This window comes from Leiobunum rupestre, chromosome 11, assembly GCF_980474605.1.
Source record: "Leiobunum rupestre chromosome 11, qqLeiRupe1.1.hap1, whole genome shotgun sequence".
Classification (NCBI taxonomy): Eukaryota; Metazoa; Arthropoda; class Arachnida; order Opiliones; family Sclerosomatidae; genus Leiobunum; species Leiobunum rupestre.
The window spans coordinates 27,622,554-27,643,822 of NC_143394.1; the positions used below are offsets into that span (position 1 = coordinate 27,622,554).

Genomic DNA, 21,269 nt, shown 5'->3' on the forward strand with positions numbered 1-21,269 from the left:
AATTATAGCCTACAGAAATTACGCGTTTCTGCTAGCTGTCACCTCCGTATTTACTCCCATTGAAATATTTTATCTAGACCTTTATATACGTTTCCTATATCTATCTATATATCTATCTATATATATCTACCAAAGGAGAGAATACTTCTTCTTTCTCCAGCCGGAGACCTCTGTCAATTTTGGCGCAACGGCATAGTTTTGTTCAAACTGTTTTTAATTGGGAAGAATGTTTTGGCTTGTATGATATTATCGCAGTTATGCAATAACTATATCGATTAAAAATCCAAAAAATCTTAAATTTGACGCATTATTTCCTTTTAAAAAACCCATTTTCCCAGCCCCAAGACATTAAATTTCTGCCCACTCCGGAAAAATCTTGAAATGACGTCCCTGCTCCCGGCTGAACCGAGACAGAGTTCGCGAAGGCAAAGGGCTGGAAATAGGATTAACAGGACCCAGAAGATTGGTCAAAAGACCATGGTCTGTGACAGTAGAGGCAAAAAAGTTATTTAATTCCGAGGCAGCCTCAGAGAGAGAGGAAGTAAAAGTGCCATTGATATAGGCCCAGAACAGTGGCGGCGGAACGGGGGGGGGGGGGACCGGGCATATGTTGCCCCCCCAAAAGGCTTCTTTATTCATAAGTAATAGGTTTTACAAATCACTAAATATTAATAATAATCAGCCAGATAAATTTGCATAGTCTCATACAGAATGCGAAGACTCCGACCACTAATCGAGGCTGCGATATCGTCTGCGTGTTCCCCTAGGACATAGCCGGGGTATCCCGTTCAGCATGTCGCTAAAGAGAATTGGACTGATAGAGCTTCCCTGGGGAACGCCTCTCGTAACAGTGAAAGGCACCGATATCTCTCCATTAACTCTGACTTAATAATCAGTTACACTCTTAAAAAATGTTGTCCAATTATGGATGAAACAGGATCCAAATGACTGACTCTGTGAGAGCGCACATTTCGGTCCAAATTTGGATAAGAAAATTGACGTCCAAATTTGGATGGATATATTAGAGTCCGAATGTGGATCTAGCTCTCCAAATTTAAAGAGTTATCAATCCCTTTATGGCTTTAAATTTAACCAAAATTAGACGAGTTGTCTTGCATTTTGGGAGGTATTGGTTCAGATTTGGACTAAAAAAGGTTCAGATTTGAGCTCTATTTAATCCCCCATTGGATTGGCAAGAGTCCCCTTTTGGACGGGCAAGAGTCCCCTTTTGGACGGGCAAGAGTCCCCTTTTGGACGGGCAAGACTCCCCTTTTGGACGCGCAAGAGTCCCCTTTTGGACGGGCAAGAGTCCCCTTTTGGACGCGCAAGACTCCCCTTTTGGACGCGCAAGAGTCCCCTTTTGGACGCGCAAGAGTCGCCATTTGGCATTGTAGGATTCGAATAAAAAAACATTTCGGAATTCCAAATATTTTAGTGTTTTTAAATATATAAATTGTTGAAATAAAACTGCAATAATTTTACAAAATATAAATTTTATTTTTTATTTAGACATTTGATTTACAAAAGTAATTATGGATGGGGCTACTTTATCTACACTAATTTTAAACCTAGTTTTTTGAAAATATTCTAATGTTCCGCGACGAGTCTTTTAAAGTTCCATTTGGAAAGCGTAAACACCCGCAAATAGAGCCGCTCGATTATAGAAACTTAAAATTTTTCTTTTTCAATTTCGACGCCGCCTTTACATGTGGTGAAGTCTTCATTTCCTAAACAGATTTGGAGTGACAGTTTTTGGACTCTAAATAAAAATAATAAAAATATATAAATTAATTCGGAAAAATGAGATTATGGTTCTTTAGCCAATCTATACTTACAAGGAGACGACCCGAGGTGTTACACACCGATTTCGTTCAAACTCGAGGGATTGGTAGACCTTCATGTAACTTGAAAAATCCTAAAGGGAATTTATTTAATGGGTAACGGTTTTGCCATGGCAACGAAAAATGTTTTTGACAACATAAAATTGAAATTTTTCCTATTTAAGCCATATCGGTTCATTTTCACCCATTTGGTTCAAATTGATCAAAATGTGATCAATTTTATTTTTTTGTCAATTTTTATTATTTTGGTATTTTATTTTATTTTTTCAATTTTTTAAAATCTTTCACAGGGGGGACCCTTGGAATCGGTCCAAATCGCATGTTATTTTCATTGGGAAAATTTCCATTTTATGTTGTCATAAACATTTTTCGTTGCCATGGTAAATCCGTTGCCCATTGAATAAATTCCCTTTAGGATTTTTCAAGTTACATGAAGGTCTACCAATCCCCCGAGTTTGAACAAAATCGGCAGCCTTGGAAGAATATAAGTTTTAGTACTAATAGCGCAATGATATAACTGCTCATTCCCGGTGTGTACGACACGCATTGACGATTTCCGTTTACGTAGCTCTTGGAGCATTTAGGTTTCAGTCAGATATGACGGTATGCGCGCAACTAGGTTAGCGCCACGCTCTCAATTAGGGGGTGGTATCTTGGTATGTTCTCGACGCGAAGGCTTCCGCGTGCAGACTACCTGTACAATGACCAATGGAATGTCCCCTTCACAACCTTCACTAAACTAAACAGGTTTCTTGGACCTGTCTTTGATGAATATTGTTACAAAATGGAAGCATTTTAAATTTTCTGTCTTACCTTAGGTCGTAGTGATTTTTCCAAGTTCCGGAACAAAATTTCGAACAAAGCCACGCGTAGAGATCGGCGGAACGAATAAATTAACCGGCAAAATTTCGATTAACCATAAAAAGTTGGGTTAATTGTTTTTTATGAACATTTTATACGAATAAACAACGATTTAACATGCAAAAATAATTGGTTTTTCGTATATTTTTTTGAATAATTTGCGGTTATAAATAAAAATAAATTGGATAATTTCTTATTCAAACGCCGATCTCTAGCCACGCGGATGCTCGTTTCTAATAAAGTGCTGGTTGAACGCGCTATCTCTCGAATAAGATCAGAGAGAGAGAGGATGGGGTGACCGTCAAGAAAAAACAACAACGTTTTTAACGTCATCTGTTTTTTCCCTTTATCGTTGCTGCCCCCTGCCGCTGTTCAAAAACGATCTGGTTTTTGAAATAAAATTTATAATGTTTGAAGTTGACACGTTTTTTTTAAGGATCCACATTTGACTTTAAGAGGGCAAACAGGGAGTTCATTTACTCGTATGATCCAAAGTTGGAATATTTCGTACAATTTTGGACAAACATTGGATTAATTTTTCTAAAAGTCCATATTTGGCTTTAAGAGGGCAAACTTGGATTTCATTTACTCGTATGATCCAAAGTTGGACTATTTTGTACAATTTTGGACAAATATTGGATCCTTTTTTCTAAGAGTGTGGACTTTCGGAATCGACCTATTTAAAAGTCCAAAAATATTCCAAATACAATTTCACAAATAATATTTATATACATAAAATTGAGATAGTCTCTAATTGCAGGTGATCAATGCCAGAGTGATTTAATTAACAGAATAAAATATAAAAAGAAAAACTGCGATAGAAATGACCCCTATTAAGATCAATGTTAAAAAGACTTTTTCCTTTCGGGTTTGCTCAAGATTGGCAATGTTCGCTATTCTCTCATTTTCTTCTTTTTGATTATCTGGAACTTGGTTGAAACCACAAAACCAGATGCAGCATTTCCTCGTTAAACTGGTTATTCCACTTCGTGTTTTCTCTCTTTTCTTCTCAATACCATCATCTTTTTTCATTTCATCTTGATCACTTCCTTCTGCGGAAACAAAATTACAGATTATTTACAGTAAAAATTGCCAATTGTAGTGTAATCTTTACCAAACAGAATATAATTATCTCACCATCACAAGATTGTTCCAAATTTTCAACTCCCCCCACCTGCGACAATTTAATTATTTCATTGCCATTCAATTCAAGATTATCTTTTTCATCTTTCCTTTCTTCGTGCATTAGTCTGGTCCAATATGTGGTACGAATTAGCTGAATAAAATTCTTATTAACATTACGTAACATATTGGGTTTTACACATCATTATCTACTTACTCTAAATGACTTAGGTGGAGCGGTTAGTAAGCTGACTATGACGGACGCAATCACTGTCAAAAAGAAAAGAATCATAGCAACGTACATGTAATGCAGAGAGATGATCTTAGGACGGCTGTCATTCTCGTAACACGGCGGGACTGGATAAAGAAAATCTAGAATCATTCGCACAACGCCCACTACAAATCCAACCATGAGACCCCAAAATGCTCCCTTTAAGAAAATATCAAATTAATGAAATTAAACTTGGACGAATAAACTAGTGGACCCGAATTTAAGAGTATAAAGAGTAGCACCACTTGTAAAGCCATTGTGTCCGATATTGGAAAGATTATCACCCAAATATTAAACTAACACCCGGGGAATATGATTAACCAATGACGCTTGGCCTAACATATTGAGTTCGTTATCTAACGCTTTTAGGTACGTCCTACGTATTAACATTCAACGATTATCTCGATAGGAGTGTTAACGTGCGATGCCATTTGAAGTATGAGGTTTTTTGGTCATGATTCGGGTCCAGTAGTTCAAGGGTTAATCAAAACGCGCAATTTCTACCTGCTCGTTCATTCTCTTCCAAAAGACAGCGAGAATGAACACAGCAGCGATAGGTGGCGTCAAATAGGCTGATATAACATTAATATACACAAATATTTGTGCGCCTTGCATTTCCTGAATCACGGGAATCCATAGAATGCTGATACCGACCATGAGAAGTACAAAAATCCTACAAAGACAAATCAATTTGAAAAACATTGGACTTTTTGGTACGTATTTAACGAATCAACCTTCCGACAATCATCAGTTCTTTGACGGTAGTCCCTTTACGAATTTGCGGCCATATGTCCATAGTGAAGAGTGTGCTTGCGCTGTTGAAGACAGACGTCAAGTCGCTCATAAGGGCTGCCAGCATTACGGCGAGCATCAAACCTCGCATTCCTACTAGGTGAAATGAAAATGCAAATATTAGTTCGTCTGAAATGCAGTTCCTTTTAAATCTGGAAATAATTTGTGCAACGAAACCTGAAGGCATCAGTCCTAAAACCAGTTGCGGATAGGCGATGTTGGAGCATCCGGCTTTGTTCTGACAGTATTTAAAACACTCGTCAGGGTCAATACAACCGACGGTATCTGTTTTGGTAAGTCAAAACAGTTTAATGTTTACACAATCCGCGACAGGAACAGAAACATTTTAAGTAATCTGAGACTTTTAACTTACCAGTATATAGAACTCTGCTGATCATGCCAGGAAAGACTATTATAAATAACGGTAATATCTTCATAACACCAGCAAAAAGAGTGGCTCCTTGAGCGTGTGACAATGATTTGGCTGCCAACAACCTTTGCACGATGACCTGCCATGAAAGAATAAGATTTAAAATGAAATGCACCATAAAATATGGATTTTCGTGTAACTTCGTAAATATACCTGATCGGTACAAAAATGCCAAATTGAAGGGAAAGTCTGCCCAAATATAAAACCCGGCCAGGGCATTTCGGGGTCATCGTATGGCCTCAATAACTGCCAAAAGTTGTCCCGAGGAATCCCACACGTACTGTTTGGAATACGTTTGCTCGAAATGGCTTCAGGGTACTTTTCACGAAGTCCATCTAACCCTCCCACTATCGTGTAACCTAATTAAATGAAATTCAAATGATAACAACAGTATTAAATCAATGACTGACTCCTAAGGTATTAGAGATGATAGTACTTTTAACAGCTACAATCGTGGCTCCGATAATCATTACGAAAAACTGCAACGTGTCGGTATATATCACAGCAGTTAAGCCACCGGTTATTGTACAAATGGCCGTCATAGTCAACAACAATAAAATGGTAATGTATAAATTCCATTGCAAAGTTTGTTGCACGTAAATTGATCCCGAATAGAGATTAACCTAAATTTAACAGAATTTTCAATTCACTATAAATTAATAAATACCCAATATGAAATAAATAAAGCTTTTGGATTTACAGAGATTTTGGTGAATATGTACAAAAGAAGAGAAAGTACCGCGAGATATGCTCTAATTCTCTGTCCTCCAAACCTCTTTGACATGAACTCTGGAAGAGTACAAACCTGGAAATTCAACGTTCGTTAACTTTATTATAAAATATGCGTTAGAAAATAGAAACGCACTCGACTAGCTATGAAGACTGGCAAGAATATCCATCCAGATATTTGTAAAATAATTAGAGCCTGTGAAAGAATAACCAATATTTGATCTGATAATGCATTACTTTAAATTAAAAAATAAATTTACATTTAATTCGAATGCCCCGACGGAGATCCCAGTTGCAGCTCCGGATCCAGCCAATCCAATAAAGTGACCACTGCCAATATTGGTTGCAAAAACTGAAGCTCCAACCTTTTTTTAAAGAAATATACGGTGAAAAATTTGGTGATAATCGCTTTTGGGAGTTTTGCAATTGCGCAGTCGTAAATCCAACTTCACGTACTCTTTCAACGGAACTGTCTTATGAACGATCGTATTGGAACGCGTTTATTTGTGTCCTTGTTGACCAAGCACTTAAGTTTACTGCCCACTCCAATAGAATTATATTAAACATTATCTGTACTACCGGCACTATTCGTTGCAATTTATAATTCAATTCCGTCTATGAAAACATTTCTCAATACGTTAATTCTTCCGGTAATTGTATTTATAAAGCCCACTTTACTACTGATCAAAGGGTCTTACAAAAAACTCTTAGCACCTTTCCTAAATTACCTTTTAAACTCAGATTTATGTCTACTGAGTCTGCTCCCTCCAAGTTAATTGACCCCCGTTACTTGACTTTTCTAATAAGAACTTACAAGTTCTCTGACGTTTTCCGTCTTAATTCCTCTAATATAACGAGATACCATAAATCTTTTTTAAAAAAGCCCCGCATTTCTATCGCTACTCGTCTCAAGTCATTTGAAATTAGGCTGATTTACATTTTGTGGAAGATCCTCTTCCCCATTAAATAATTTTTGTCTGTTTTAAAAATGAGATCAAGTTGGGAAAATGATATACAGTTGACAAAATTAAGTTTTTGTCTAACTTTTTTTAAGGACGGTTTTTTCAAGAAACATTTCGACTTAATAGACTCGGAAAAATTAGGATAGAGTTGGCAAAATCCCGTACAAAATTTAGATAAAAATCCACAAATTGAAAATCCAAGTATTTCCCTCCCATAGAGTTTATATGACAAGACCACAATAAAAAACCTGGATTTTCCAAAAATCCAAAATCCCGTTCACAAAAGAGGCAAATGTCCGCTCCCTCGATTCTCTCCCTTCGGTACAACCTGGTGACTAAATTAAATCGTAAATCGGTGTTTAGTTTTTTGGCTCTCCTCTGAAACTTTCTCAATTTGTAAATGGCTAGAGGTCGGCGTTTGGATAAAAATTAACCGTTTATGTGGTTCACTCTGAAGCAACGCTACGTTTCTCATCTGTTAATCAGTTCAAGATTATTTTACTCGAGCCAGTGAAGTTTCCTACAACCTAGAAATTTTTCAGTTTTCAATTTTCAAGCAAAGTCCGCGATCTAGATGTATTTCATTATCGAAAAAAAACCTGCACGGATAATATGATAAAAGTTCACTTAACCTCAATTTAAAGGTGAAATCTACATTTTAACTTTGATCTATATTAATGTGTAGGTGTTTCTGTAAGTTTGAAATCAGTACTTGACTGAACTGGATAAAGCCTTGTTATCATTATTTTTATTAATTAATGACTACAACGCATTTTCTATTGAGCTTGTAAATATCACCAACCGTTCCACTTTTCACGTATACCTATTAAGTTCATCGCGACAGTTTTTTTATTAATAATCATCAGCTAGGCTAATACCCAGGGCACCACCTTAAGCCCAAATCATTTAGCGACTTATAATGTCTTTAAACAGGTGACCAGTACTCCCGCCAGGAATTTTTAACACACAGGCCCGGTCTGATTTAAAGACCCCCCCTATCTATATATTTTAAATTTGAAATGTCCGATTTTAAAGAATTTTCTTGACTATAGTTAAAATTTTAAAATTATGACACTAATATGTTAATTTAAACGTTTTCTTAGGAAAGATAAAATTTTCTGCCCGCGCAATTTAATTAAAGAATGATACTCTTCGATTAGAGCTTTTACCAAATTCGCCAACCACTAAATTATGGTTTTCTTTTAAACAATTCGACAAATCCCGATTAATGGACAACGTAGCCAGATTTGAAAGTCTAAATTCTCCCATAGTTGTTCGAAGACGTGTTTCTATTCTTTTCAGGGAACTAAAACTTCTTTCTGAGATGGTGTTTGCGACAGGAATGCATTGAACAACCTTGTAGTACTTAACAAGGTCAGGGAAGCCATCTTCCATGGGCATTAAATAGTGGAAGCAGTAGCTTACACTGTTAAATTTTTTGGGGATAATTAGATTTCTCGCAATTTTAATTTGACTTTTTAAGGAATCAAGGTCGAAATGAAACCTATCGTATGTGTTACAATGTGTTAGGATATCGATATCGTTTAGGAAGTTCTCAGAGTTAGGGTCAGATGCCATGATACTATTATATAGACCAGAGTTTTCTAATAGCCGGATTTTCATTTCAGAAATAAATTTGTCTATTAATTCGAAATAGGTGGACCTCATCTGGTCTATTAGGGTTTTTGCTTTAGTTTCCCTGGTCCCCGTTGTAATTGTTACCACACTATGTTTTAATCTCCTGTTAGGGATAATTTTACGTTTCCGTAAAGCTATCGGTTCGCTGTTACGGTCAGGTACTGCAATATAAGCCGATTCCGCGATTTTAGTAGCTTCTTCCCAAATAGAATCAAAGCGTTCAGAGTTTCTACAATCTTCTTAGGTCTTGACAGTAGCTTGGCAAATGGCAACGGCTTCCGTAAAAATAACTTTGGAACTTTGTAAATATTCCGACAGGGAATTTGTTACGCCTAATACTTCGTCTAATGCAACGACTAATATTAAGTTGTTAAAGTTATGTAATTGGAATATATACCCACGACACTCAGCAGCCTCGTCGGGTTTTCCGTTTTCAATCAGATTCTCTAATAGTTAAAACTACGGAATCGAGTCTATTTCTAAAATAGTGAATCCCTTTTCTTTGCTCCACCATCGTGTGTCGCGGCTTTGTGGCATTTTCAGTATGTCGTACCCTAGATCTTTCTGAGAGTTTTCAAAATATTCACTTCTAATAACCGAATTGCTTTGAAAGTTGTAAATGGCTTCAACCAAACAAACCAAGTAATTCCCTAACAGTCGATATTTTGGAGCAACAGTCAACTAAAACTAAATTTAAGCGGTGGGCGTAGCAATGAACGTTCGGACAATGGCCACCTACTGCTTCTTCTACTTTAACCCTTACTCCTTTTACGTGTCCACTCATTACACTAGCTCCATCATAAGTCTGTGCAACACAATTCTCCAGTTTGAAACCACCCTCTTTTAAAAGATTTATAATTGCCAAGCTGATACTCTCAGAATCAAACTTGTGTAAATCTGTGAACCCTATAAATCATTCTACGACACCTATTTCTGCTTTAGTATATCGAATACAAAGACTTAACTGCTCTACTCCCGCGTTGTCTCGTGTTTCGTCAGCTATTACAAAGTAGAAACCACCGGATTCGTTGACCTCTTGAATAATAATTTTTCTCACTAAACTTGCACAAATGCCAATTATTTCGTTTTGTATGGTGCTGTGCAAATATTTGGCATTATTCGGCATATTATCGCACTTGGCTTTTAAATCAGGACATTTTCTTTTTAAAAGATCTAATATTGCAATAAAGTTTCCCCTATTCCCAATATTGTCGGCGGATGTGTAAGTGTTCCCCTGAAGTGCTAAATCTTGTTGGGCACATAAAATAATAACTTCCACGTGTGTAGATAGGACCTCTCTGTTTCTAATAACGTGTAGTCTATGGTGGTCGTTAACCTATTGATCCACGGGATTTGGATTCCATGTAGTCTAAGTACATTTTGTAGGCTAGTTGGTGAGAAGATTTGTTGGAAGTGAATTGTTCTTCGAATTGTCTCCCCATGTTTTTCCAATCCGAAAATCCCTTTAGAAATGCAGTGTTTCTACTGCCTAAAAAATGACGGCAACAAAAACAATACACTGCATCCTTTGCAACTGAATATTCAATCATTTGATATTTGTCATACCAAGAAGAATTGAAACCTCGATTTTTACCGCCAATTAATCTTTTAGGAAAAGGATTTAGTTTAGGCTGAACTGGAAGGCAATCTTTATCTAGACTAATATCCAAGTTATTCAACGCGTGTAAGCCCATTTCTTTTGATGTATTTTGTGCATGGTTAGAGTTGGGGTTTGCAATTACTTCTGCAATTTCTCCTTCATGAGTTAGTTCCATTTCCATATCAGTACTGACGTTTGGAAGAACTTCAGCAGTATTACTAAAACAGTGACTGTTATCAGTCCCCAAGGATTCTAAACCCTTTCCCAATTCTTTGACTAGGTGTTTCTCAGAACTATAGTTATGGCTTGGCGCCAACGATTTCAAAAAACGTGCCATTGTACCTTTCTGACTACTAACGAAACTTTATCTTCCCTTTTCCGTTTTTCTCGTTTTTGGGACCCAGATAAAAATTTTCTGATACTCATATTTCAAAATGCTACTATTATATACTAATAGCGAAATAACCTTAAAAAGGTTTAAGAAAATAAAGCTTAGTTAAAGCTATGTAGTCTTCAAACAGACTTTTTAATAATACCAGCTATATCAAAGCCCCGAAAAAAGCTGTTTGATTATTTTTTCTAGAATAGCTAGCCTTGAAAAAGGCTTTTTGAAGAATTTAGCTATAATAGCTAATTAGCCTTGAAAAAGGCTGTTTAAAAATTAGCTTAAAACAGCTAAATAGCCGTTAAAAAGGCAAAGTTAGTCTCGGAAGAGACTTTGAAAAAATTTGACTGGGAGATAATCGAAATTGAGAACTACCTGTTTGTTCAGGAGCAGAAAAAGAAATGAAGAAACGCGCGTTATCTGGGACATCTCCGACCACCGAAGGTCTAGGTCCTTTCTCTACGATCAGTGGTCACTGATATCACGTGATTTCGCAAAAGGGACAAAGTGTAAAAAAGAAAAAACCCTAATCCCCAGGACGCTCTCTATTCAAAGTAGTGACTGGTACGATGCTTTACGCTTCGACTTCAGCTCCGCGGGGATTTCCCTTCGTTTAAGCGTTGCAACGGTTTAAGTCGTATTAAAGAAATCCAGTTTCTCACTTTATGCCCCCTTTTGTAGAATTCCTAGAAACTAAACTTATGTTTATCGTGTTGGTTGGTCGGTTGGAGCTAAGGTGTCACTGAGGCGAACAGGTGGTTTTTTTTGCTGCTTTCCTTGCACGACGGACTTCCCCATCCCAGGCCAGTCTTTTGTCATATACTCTATATCAATGTTAACAGAGTACACTACCAAAAGCAGAAACCACAGAGTTCGCTGCCTTTGGTTGTGTACTCAAGTAATATTGATTTCGAGGTGGTTCAAAAGAGAACGTTTTGTTAGGGCCATTTAGGACTCTTGGAAATTGGAATTGAAAGGGAGATCTTTTTTTAGGGGGCTAGATGACCAATTTTTAAAAATAAATTAAATTTAAAAATCACATTTGGAGGCCCCAGAGGCAATTTTTTAAACTTTTAGAGGCCCCTAAAATAGCCCTAAAATTTTTGAACATAGGCACGTACCTACTTGTGCCTACTGCTGGCGGGGGCACTGCAGGTGACCGGGTTACAATGCGTAGGTGGGTGGCGGCAAGCCCTTCATGCGGCTCATGCCACGCGAGCCAACAGCTCCCTACACTCCCTAATTACCGTTAACCTCTACAAGCACGCTCCTTATTCCATGACCCAACTGGTTTCGCACCTGGAAGGGGTTAGTCACCGTTAAGGGGGAGATCAGTAGCTTCCCTACTTCAAATTAGACACTCTGTTTTACGTCTATATACATTTGCAAATATTGAATCTTAAAACTACAAATTTAAAAAAATATATCACCGGTAGCCAAAACATAAATCTTCCAGCTAGGAAATAGCCACTGACTGTTCCTCTGTTCGTTTGGCACATGGACTGTAAGTCATTTTAATCTTATATTAAACAATTCTAGTAAAATAAAAAGGAAGGACAACTTACATATAAGCCAACTGCTAGAACAACTGCAAAATAGAGCGCCACCACTCCAAAATCGAGCGAGCTCATCTTGACATCATCTTTTTGAAATACCATTCTCTGTGTTTAAGAAAATTCTTTTGTTATTTCTGTGGACATTTAGGGAAAAACGACCTAAAAGCGCGCCCTCATGACGTGCGGAAGTGGCAAATTGATAAGGATGGCAAAATTATAAATAATTAATTTTAGTTTAGAGTAGTTGCAATAACGAGAAAGAAATCTTCGCTTATCTATTTCCTATTCAAGTGGCGCGTTTAATATATTTAAATAATAACTAATATTTAAGCAATATACATGTAGACCTCGTACACTTCGAGATTTTACTAAGTTGGAGGTGACGCCATTAATGATGTCCTTCTTCAGGCCTTTTCACACGAGCCAACTTTTTGATCCAACTAGATGAGTCAACTTGAGTTGAGTCAACTAGTTGGTTCGTGTGAATAAATGTTCGATGAGTTTATCCACCAAAAAAGTACGCGATAAAAAAATGGCTCACTGATCCATTTTTGCTGACTCAGCATTTTGATTTGAAAAGTTGGCTCGTGTGAAAAGGTCTTTATGCAGTTTGATATTGGTGGTAAAATGCATAGATTCGGTGGGAAAATTTTTATACCTTCACAATCGTACGGAAAACCGCGATCCTCACTCTTCCCATTCTATGGACAAACGAGGGTTAGTTAACTTTAGAAGATTGGATTAGGCAAGCGTTCGGATGGAGCCCATAAGTTTATCATTATTGCGCGGGAAATGCCATTGAATAAAGATAGTCTGAATGTTTTTAAGTTACGAAAATAATTGAATAGCATTTATTTATTTTTATAATTAATTGACCCCACCATTGTTAACTTATTTTTCCATAAGCTTCTATTTAAATACAATTGAGGGTGCTCTAGTAGGAGGAAGATCTGACTTATTGTGGGATACGTGTTTCTATTTCTGGTATAGCTTCTTAATCCAACGTCCTAAAAGTTAAATAACCCTGGGGAAACGAAAGCGGTACTCCTATCTTAATTGGCACTTTATAAAATTACTACTAATTACGCTAAGTAGTAAGGCTGGAGTGGGATGTTGTTTATGCGGGAGGGGAGGATGGTTCAAATGTTACGTTACATATTATAGTTTTATAGCGGAATCCATAGCAGATCGGCTCAGATACGCTACTTGGGATAACGAATCGGATACAATATGAGACCAGATTGCTAGGTGAGAGGAACATAACAGACCAAGCTAATGTGACTAACTGATTATCTTCAGATGTCTGCTAATTACGACCTGACTAACCAAGTTAGCCTAATCAGTTGGCTGTTGGAACCTCGACGTTAGGGTAGGTGTACCTTTCATTTTATTTTGGGGATGACAAATCGTTTTTAGAGGTGCCGGACGAGTATCCTTAAATTAATTTGTTGGGCCCCAAACACGCTTATACGTGTTCTTCACAATTTTAAAAGTCTAAAAGAGGGCCCACTTTTAAGAAAACAATTCATGGCATCGAATACAAAGACATTAATTACAAAAAAATGGTTTGTAAAAAAAGATTGGAGTAGGGTTATCTCTCTGCCCATGGCTGTTTCGTCATCCGTTCGGCCTGTGGGCGATTGCGCAGCGCATTATGGTGAGACTAATCGTTCTATTGATTGATTGATACAGCAGGTGCACTGGTATATCAAATACTGACACAATGTATATTAATTACAATAGGCACTGAGATCGCTACCTAACAGAATCGCTCCGGGTAATACCTTCGCACATGCGTAGAGTGAGCTAAGCATTCTATCGGTGGTAGATGGTTTGTACGTTTTAGGAGAGTCAAAGCATTAACGGAAAAAAGCAGGCCTACAGGGGTTTAGTTAGATTTCTATTTCATTTTCGCCTGGTGACAATAGCTACCCATAGAAACGAAACGGTTGTTTAAAAATTTTATGTTCGATAATTTATCATAACTTGGCGAAAATAAAGCATTATGTTTACTTTTAAAAGCGCGTCAATTTTCACTGGGACTTGGCTACTCCTTAAAATAGTCAAGCAAGTGACTGCGCCAAGGTGAGGTTGCTCTCCGTGAGCACTAAAGAATCCGGCTGCTGGTTGAACGCTCTTCCGTCACGGTCATTGGAGACATTCTTAAACGATAACTCACTCCGGATAGCCATCGGCCTTCATTTGGGCGCCCGCATATGTGTGCCGCACTCTTGCAACTGCCAAGTCGATTCCTTTGGAACTCAAGGCCTAAGTTGTAAGAAAAGTGCGGGTAGGCTTTCGAGCCATGGTGCGGTGAACGATGTTCTTAAACGCGCTTTGGTGTCTGCTGGGGTTCCGGACACCCTGGAGCCCCCAGGTCTATCGCGTGAGGATGGAAAGCGTCCCGACGGTTTATCCTTGGTTCCCGGGTCTAGTGGTAAATCCCTAGTGTGGGATTTTAGCTGCACCGAACCTCTAGCGCCTTCCTATTTGATCTCTTCTTCTTCAGCCTCTCTCTGGGCCGCTACCCTGGCTGAACAAAAGAAGAAAACCAAGTACGAAGGCCTAGAAAACTGCTACGTGTTTAAAGCCGTGGCATTCAAAACCCTTGGATCCTTCGGGCGCGATGGCTTAGCTTTGGTACACTCCATCGGCTGGCGTATTCGCGAAGTGACCGGCGAGACGCGCTCGATACAGTACCTCCTTCAACGGATTGCAATAGCCGGCCAAAGAGGCAACGCGGCTTCGGTTCTAAACACTTTCCCCCGAGGCTCCTCACTAGAGGAATATTTGTTTAAATTACCTTAACGGATTTCTAGCTGTACTTTCTTTGTAAATATTTAAAATGATTAAAGAGCAGGGATATTTGTAGGGCATCGTTACTTGACCATGAGCAACTTAACGAAAGTGGTCAGTCCTTAGCCTTTTTTGATTTATGCATTGGTCTATTGGAGGATCTGATTCTCCTGGGATTTCAGAGGATTTGAGTGGAAATTCTAGTACACATTTAAAAAATTTCCATACGCATCTTTTAGATTAGGCAAAAATTACTTAAAATATTAACAGCAAATACCTTTATTTATGATTATTTGATTATCAAGCGGTTTTGTAGTTGTAAATATATGGTAAATATAAAATGGTCTATTAGCATAAGTGAGCATAATTTTCAAGCTTAAGGAAATTCCATTGCCTTCGCGAAGCAGTTAGTTTTGTTGATAAACTGTTTGTTCGACTTCAATATTGTAACCGTACTGCTTATATCTAGATTGTGTTTGTTTTCGGTGACTGGCAGTCTTGTCGTCTGCTTAACTTTCTTTGATCACTCCATCGTATTCCTCCATGATCTCTCTCTCGCTCTCGATATTCGCTTTTGGTCATCGGCGCATCGCCCCTTACTAATTTGTTGCTCTTAATTTCTTAATCTCATTAACGTTTTGTACATTCTATACTATTTATTAAAAGTTATTTAACATCAACAACGTCTTATAATTAACTAGTTTATTAGACAATTGACAATTCAAACATTTATTTCAACAAGAATGTATTTATTTATACCAAGAATGTATCTATTTTTACCAATAATATATTTATTTATACCAAGAATTTACCTATTTATACCTAGAATGTATTTATTTATACCTAGAATGTATTTATTTATAATAAGAATATATTTATTTATACCAAAAGATTGTATTTATTTATAAGTATGTAGAATGACTATGTTGAAAACGATTTCCCTCATGCTCGAAGAGTAAGCTCCGCCCCCCTAAAACAAAACTGACAGCTGTTGTTTCAAAATTATTTGTAGCTGGAAAATCGGGAAGTTTTAGAGGGGAAATTTGCAAAAATTTACTACATTAAATATTTATTGTATAATGATTTCCTTAAACCATGACTTGGGTATAGAGTGTTGTCGTCTGAAACCCTGCGACGTCACCATTGTAATTTGCCTATTGATAAAAAACGGTAACTGTCATGGCGGCCACTATTAACACTACAGCTGTGACGTTACAAGTTTTCAAAATCGTATCAGACGACAACACTCCATAAACTTAAAACTCTCTTCTAGCCCTCTTCACCTTAAACATGTTTTATTTTTTTATTTCCGCTACTAATTCCTATTTAAATATATTTTAATTTACTGTGTCAATAGTCTACTAAAAGTCTGACCTCGCTCAGCAGGTTTATTTTAAATAATTTTGACTGCCCATTCTATATTAGGTTTAAAAATACGCGTGGAAATCGGATTTTGAAACGGGGGAAAAAGCGTGAAAACGCCTTTTAAACAATATTTCTTTGTTATAACATAAAAGTATAAGGTTACGGTAAGATTTTATAGGAATGTGAGATATGGTTTCCAGAATCACTACTTTCAATGATTACTTCGGTATACTAATTTATTGGAGTATATATAATTTCGGTGTAAAAACCAAAGTGATTTAGCAAATACCTTTTAAAGAGAGTCCTTCTAGAAATTATCGATAATTAGATGCGTAATTATTTAGGAAAATTAAACGTAAAACAAAATAGAAATTGAACTGTATTGATGACACAACTAAATCATCGGTGGTATTATGTCGCGCTTTGGCTCACTCTCAATTAATTTATTAGTTAATTAGCATCCACACTGTTCATAAATTTTGTTTTGCGTCTTGAAATATTTCTGAAGTCTATATCTTTCAATAAATTTCCATGCTAATCGCTATCGGCCTACAAATCATCAAGGACATTGAAGCTCGTATTTCCTCTGCTAAGCCTCGCGATCTCCAGGGCCTCTGACCACGATGGCTTAAGACGGGAAAGATAACTCCAAATCAGAAGAAAACTACTCGGAACAAAATGCACTAGAAATGTCATTTTAGATGAGAGATTGGGTTGGTTGTAAAAGTTGTATTAATTGGTGGAAACTGTATGAAAACACCTTTCTCTTTGGACAAATGAAAATTGAAGAAATTACTGACAATCTCTGTAAATGATGTGACAATATCCGTGCTCAAATCTTTCTACAAAGTGAATGATCACTTCCCAAAGATGAAGCAAAAGCCTTAAACCTCGCAAAGAATTATCCCTCAATTTTCAACTAGAAGCCACTCTTCTGCGAACTAGAATCGACGTAAATGCACCCCAAAATATAATAAACCTCGAATCTCTCAAACCGAACAGTTGTTCTCATATATTTCAAAAGAAATAAACACTGCCAAACACGATTTTTAACTCTGCCACATTACATTCTACTCTAATCACAACTCTTAGGCATTCACTATTGCAGATAAAGCCTTACTTAAACTTTAGTCTTTGCTTCAGTAGTTAGAAGATACCTGTGTAGAAATGATTTACTCAAAAATTGAGACTCTCAAATGATGTCTTTGCTATCTTGATTCCTTATTTCAAACTCGCGAAGGTAGATGAAAAGGTGAAAGATGTCGATGGAAAAGACGTCAAATTGAAATACGGAAATTTAAGGCCCTTCTTTTCAATGTTCTCTCTTACCCAAATGATGCTTTGAGTCGTGCACAATTTATTGATTTGCTGTACCATAGTGGTCTTCCTCCGTACATGGAAATTTTCAGCATCCCAAGAGTCCAGCCCTCGACCAAAATTCACCGTACACCATAGAAATTGCTATACTTGCTATATTTGTTTTATCAAAAGACAGATACAACATGGCCCTTAAAGAAATAATATAATTTATTATTACTGGAACTTTCGGACCATGATCCTTCTTCAGCCTGTCTTTTGATAAAAAAAAATAAGTATATTAATTTAAAATCATGACAAATAAGTTTTCAATCTATGATCATAGAAATTGCTTTTCTCCAATGGCTTTCAGCAGTTGAAATTCAATCAAAATATCGAGATCAAGACCGTGGATACCAGACCAGACAGGACGAAACCACAGTAATCTCTGTATCAGGCTGCTGTAGCTGACCTTCAACTTCGTCTTCAAAATAGGGAACCAACCTCTGTATTATAAACTACAAAGTTGACTCGAAGCGTTCCTCATCAAGCTGGAAAACTGTCTCCAAACCCCTGAAATTTCATCTCCAAATCGACGAGTTTACATTTTAGACATTACGAAAGCTCGACACGTATAAAGCAATAATTTCTAGAACTTTACACGTTTGAAACCTAAACGTTTCGTAACTCGACGCGTAAAAAAACCTAAACATTTCTGTAAACCAACACGTGTTGGTAAGGTATGCGTCTGTGAGAGCGTTGCATTATCCCGTTTAGAAAAACGATTAGAATTTGAACATTGTTTTTTCTGTGTAGCAAAATTTTCTACTCTCCCGTGTATTAAATTTCTGCGCCAGGCCAATGAGGTTAATAAGAAATATACTATAACTATGGCTTATTACCTTCTGGTAGTAAAGAAATTAACTAAGTATACATATCAATATTTCTGTCTAATTTTCCCTTATCCAAAGCAGGTTTCATATCTTAATGAGCGTAGCTTTGGGTCCAAGTAAGATTTCCATTGTCATAAATACGTGAATGAAAAGCCTATTAGCCAGAACAGTTGGTGGTATTAACATCTTACGCTTTCAAGGAGCTCAATCGCAACCGTAGCCTGGAAAAAGTCGTAAATATTTGAAACCAAATTTCAATAAAAGCTTAAAAAAATGAAACATCTTACATTTTTGCTGTCATTGGAAGCTCTCATTGAAGATAGTTTTTCCATTTATGTTAAGCTATCATAAATCGATTCCAAATCTAGCGAATAATTTCTTATTCCGAAAAGCGAAGTTTTTGTTCTTACATTTGAAAGAATTGATACACGTTCGTTACGATCAAGCAAAATATATCAACCACGTATTACTAATTTAAGGGTATGACCTTTCTGTTATAATAAACATTCAGAGTGCCCTAAATGTGAGTAGTCCATTGCAACTTATTGTGAAATTCTTCACCAATTATTCAGGTCGCTATTCAGCAGACATCTTTTACGCTCGGGCTTCCGTTGAATTCTAACGTTAAGATAATTATATCAAAAGTCAAAATTTTTTCTGTTATATTTTTTTCCAAATTCCCCAATTTAACATTCTTTAATAATCTGTATTTTTTCTTTTAAATCCGTATATTTCTCAAATTTTAGGTAAAGGAGCTACCTAAGTAAATTCATGGGCACCCACAGACTTTTTCCAAGGGGGTGCAATCACAAAAATTTTAAAATACTTTTATAACTTTAAAACTATTATCCGTAACCCTAAATGACGTCATGTTTTATTTGGTACTAGCTGATGTACCCGGTATTTCTCGGGGAAATATGCCTATTTGTAAAACCAAAAGTTGTGGAAAGCGACGACACGGTAGATGGAGCTGCGAAAAATAATTTATATAAATTATATTATTGGCGGCACCGGGACTCGAACACAGATAGCATCGAGATATATATATCGAAGTGGGGCTATTGCTATGTACCGAATGTCGTTAAGTGTTGTTGTAGTTTGTTTGTTTGTTTTGTTTGTTGTGGAAAGCGACGACACGGTAGATGGAGCTGCGGAAAATAATTTATATAAATTATATTATTGGCGGCACCGGGACTCGAACACAGATAGCATCGAGATATATATATCGAAGTGGGGCTATTGCTATGGACCGAATGTCGTTAAGTGTTGTTGTAGTTTGTTTGTTTGTTGTGGAAAGCGACGACACGGTAGATGGAGCTGCGAAAAATAATTTATATAAATTATATTTTTGGTGGCACCGGGACTCGAACACAGATAGCTGCTGGCCGCGTAATCTCTAAAACGGACGCCTTTACCAACCAAGTTACTTTTAGTTGTTATTAGCGACGCGGGGGGATTTGGCTAGTTAAGTTGTCGCAATTGTCATTCCTTTTTCCGCGTATTTTACGTATATTTACGGCGTTATAAGGTCAAGTGAACCTCAAACTTCGCCTCCCCCCCCAACCCAGTGGAAGTTTGAATTACAGTGTGGGGCTACACAACTTTTACCGATGGCCAGTTTCATTTCTGTCAGGTAAACAGGGGGCACAATTTCGACCCCCCTATAATAACAATACGTTAAAGTCAACTCTTTAACTTAGGATGGTACTTTTTATATCAAACGATAGAATGCGCAGTGCCGTTAATTTCCGTCCCCTCCAACCAACCCCCTTAAGGGGAGAGTGACCGGGGAAAAAAGTTGGTCTCATTCGATAGTACAATAAAAGTAAAAGATTGGAATCGTGTACGCTCGCGTCTACTTGAAAGAGTGAGATAAAAAAATCCAAAGCAGTCGAACTTAGGGCGTGTTGCAAAAGTCTGCTTTGCTAGAATCACACATGTTAAATTCAATGGGCCAGCACTTTGGCTAGGGCTTTTGCAACAGGCCCTTAAGCTGCAAAGTATGCCATATTCTTGCAATAATATGATTTATGCAGTGGTTAATAATCCAATTTAAATATCTGCTCTAAGAAAATACCAATTTAATCACCGAAATAATATAAAATCACATGGTCTGAACAGCTTTTGTATTGGTTTGCCCACCCGGATATCATGAGGGTGGTTGGTGCCCACTCTTTAACATAGGATGGTAAATTATATATCGAACGATAGGAAATCACATGGCCTCAACAGCTTTTGTATTGGTTTGCCCACCCACGTATCCTGAGGGTGGTCGGTGCCCACTCTTTAACATAGGATGGTAAATTATATATCAAACGATAGGAAATCACATGGCCTCAACAGCTTTTGTATTGGTTTGCCCACCCGGGTTTCCTGAGGGTGGGCGGTGCCCACTCTTTAACATAGGATGGTAAATTATATATCGAATGATAGGAAATCACATGGCCTCAACAGGTTTTGTATTGGTTTGCCCACCCGTGTATCCTGAGGGTGGGCGGTGGCCACTCTTTAACATAGGATGGTAAATTATATATCAAACAATAGGAAATACCATGGGCTCAACAGCTTTTATATTAGTTTGCCCACCCGATCTCCCGATGGTTGGCGGCATCCACTCTTTAACTTAGGATGGAAATTTATATATATAAAAAATCACGTAGCCTCAACAGCTTTTGTATTAGTTTGCCTACCTGTGTCTACTAAGGATGAATTGGTTTGCCCACCCGAATACA

General features: G+C 37.3%; 1 protein-coding gene and 1 long non-coding RNA gene across 2 annotated transcripts; both read right to left on the reverse strand.

Moving 5' to 3' along the window:
- Positions 1–1,517: 1,517 nt before the first annotated feature.
- Positions 1,518–3,098, reverse strand: LOC149922109 (uncharacterized). Its single transcript, XR_016477325.1, has 3 exons — positions 2,655–3,098; positions 1,836–2,603; positions 1,518–1,759 (listed from the first exon to the last, which is right to left on the reverse strand). It is a non-coding gene; the product is annotated as an uncharacterized LOC149922109 (long non-coding RNA).
- A 143-nt stretch (positions 3,099–3,241) lies between these two features.
- On the reverse strand, positions 3,242–16,663 carry LOC149922110 (sodium/mannose cotransporter SLC5A10-like). The gene is made up of 15 exons (XM_090162930.1): positions 16,638–16,663; positions 12,197–12,292; positions 12,062–12,133; positions 6,307–6,411; positions 6,183–6,242; positions 6,018–6,122; positions 5,754–5,940; positions 5,471–5,676; positions 5,261–5,396; positions 5,065–5,172; positions 4,830–4,980; positions 4,600–4,768; positions 4,042–4,254; positions 3,840–3,978; positions 3,242–3,754 (listed from the first exon to the last, which is right to left on the reverse strand). Exons 2-15 carry the CDS (start codon positions 12,287–12,289, stop codon positions 3,483–3,485), a joined length of 2,016 nt encoding a protein of 671 aa, XP_090019056.1. The 5' UTR covers positions 12,290–12,292; positions 16,638–16,663; the 3' UTR covers positions 3,242–3,482.
- Positions 16,664–21,269: the final 4,606 nt, after the last annotated feature.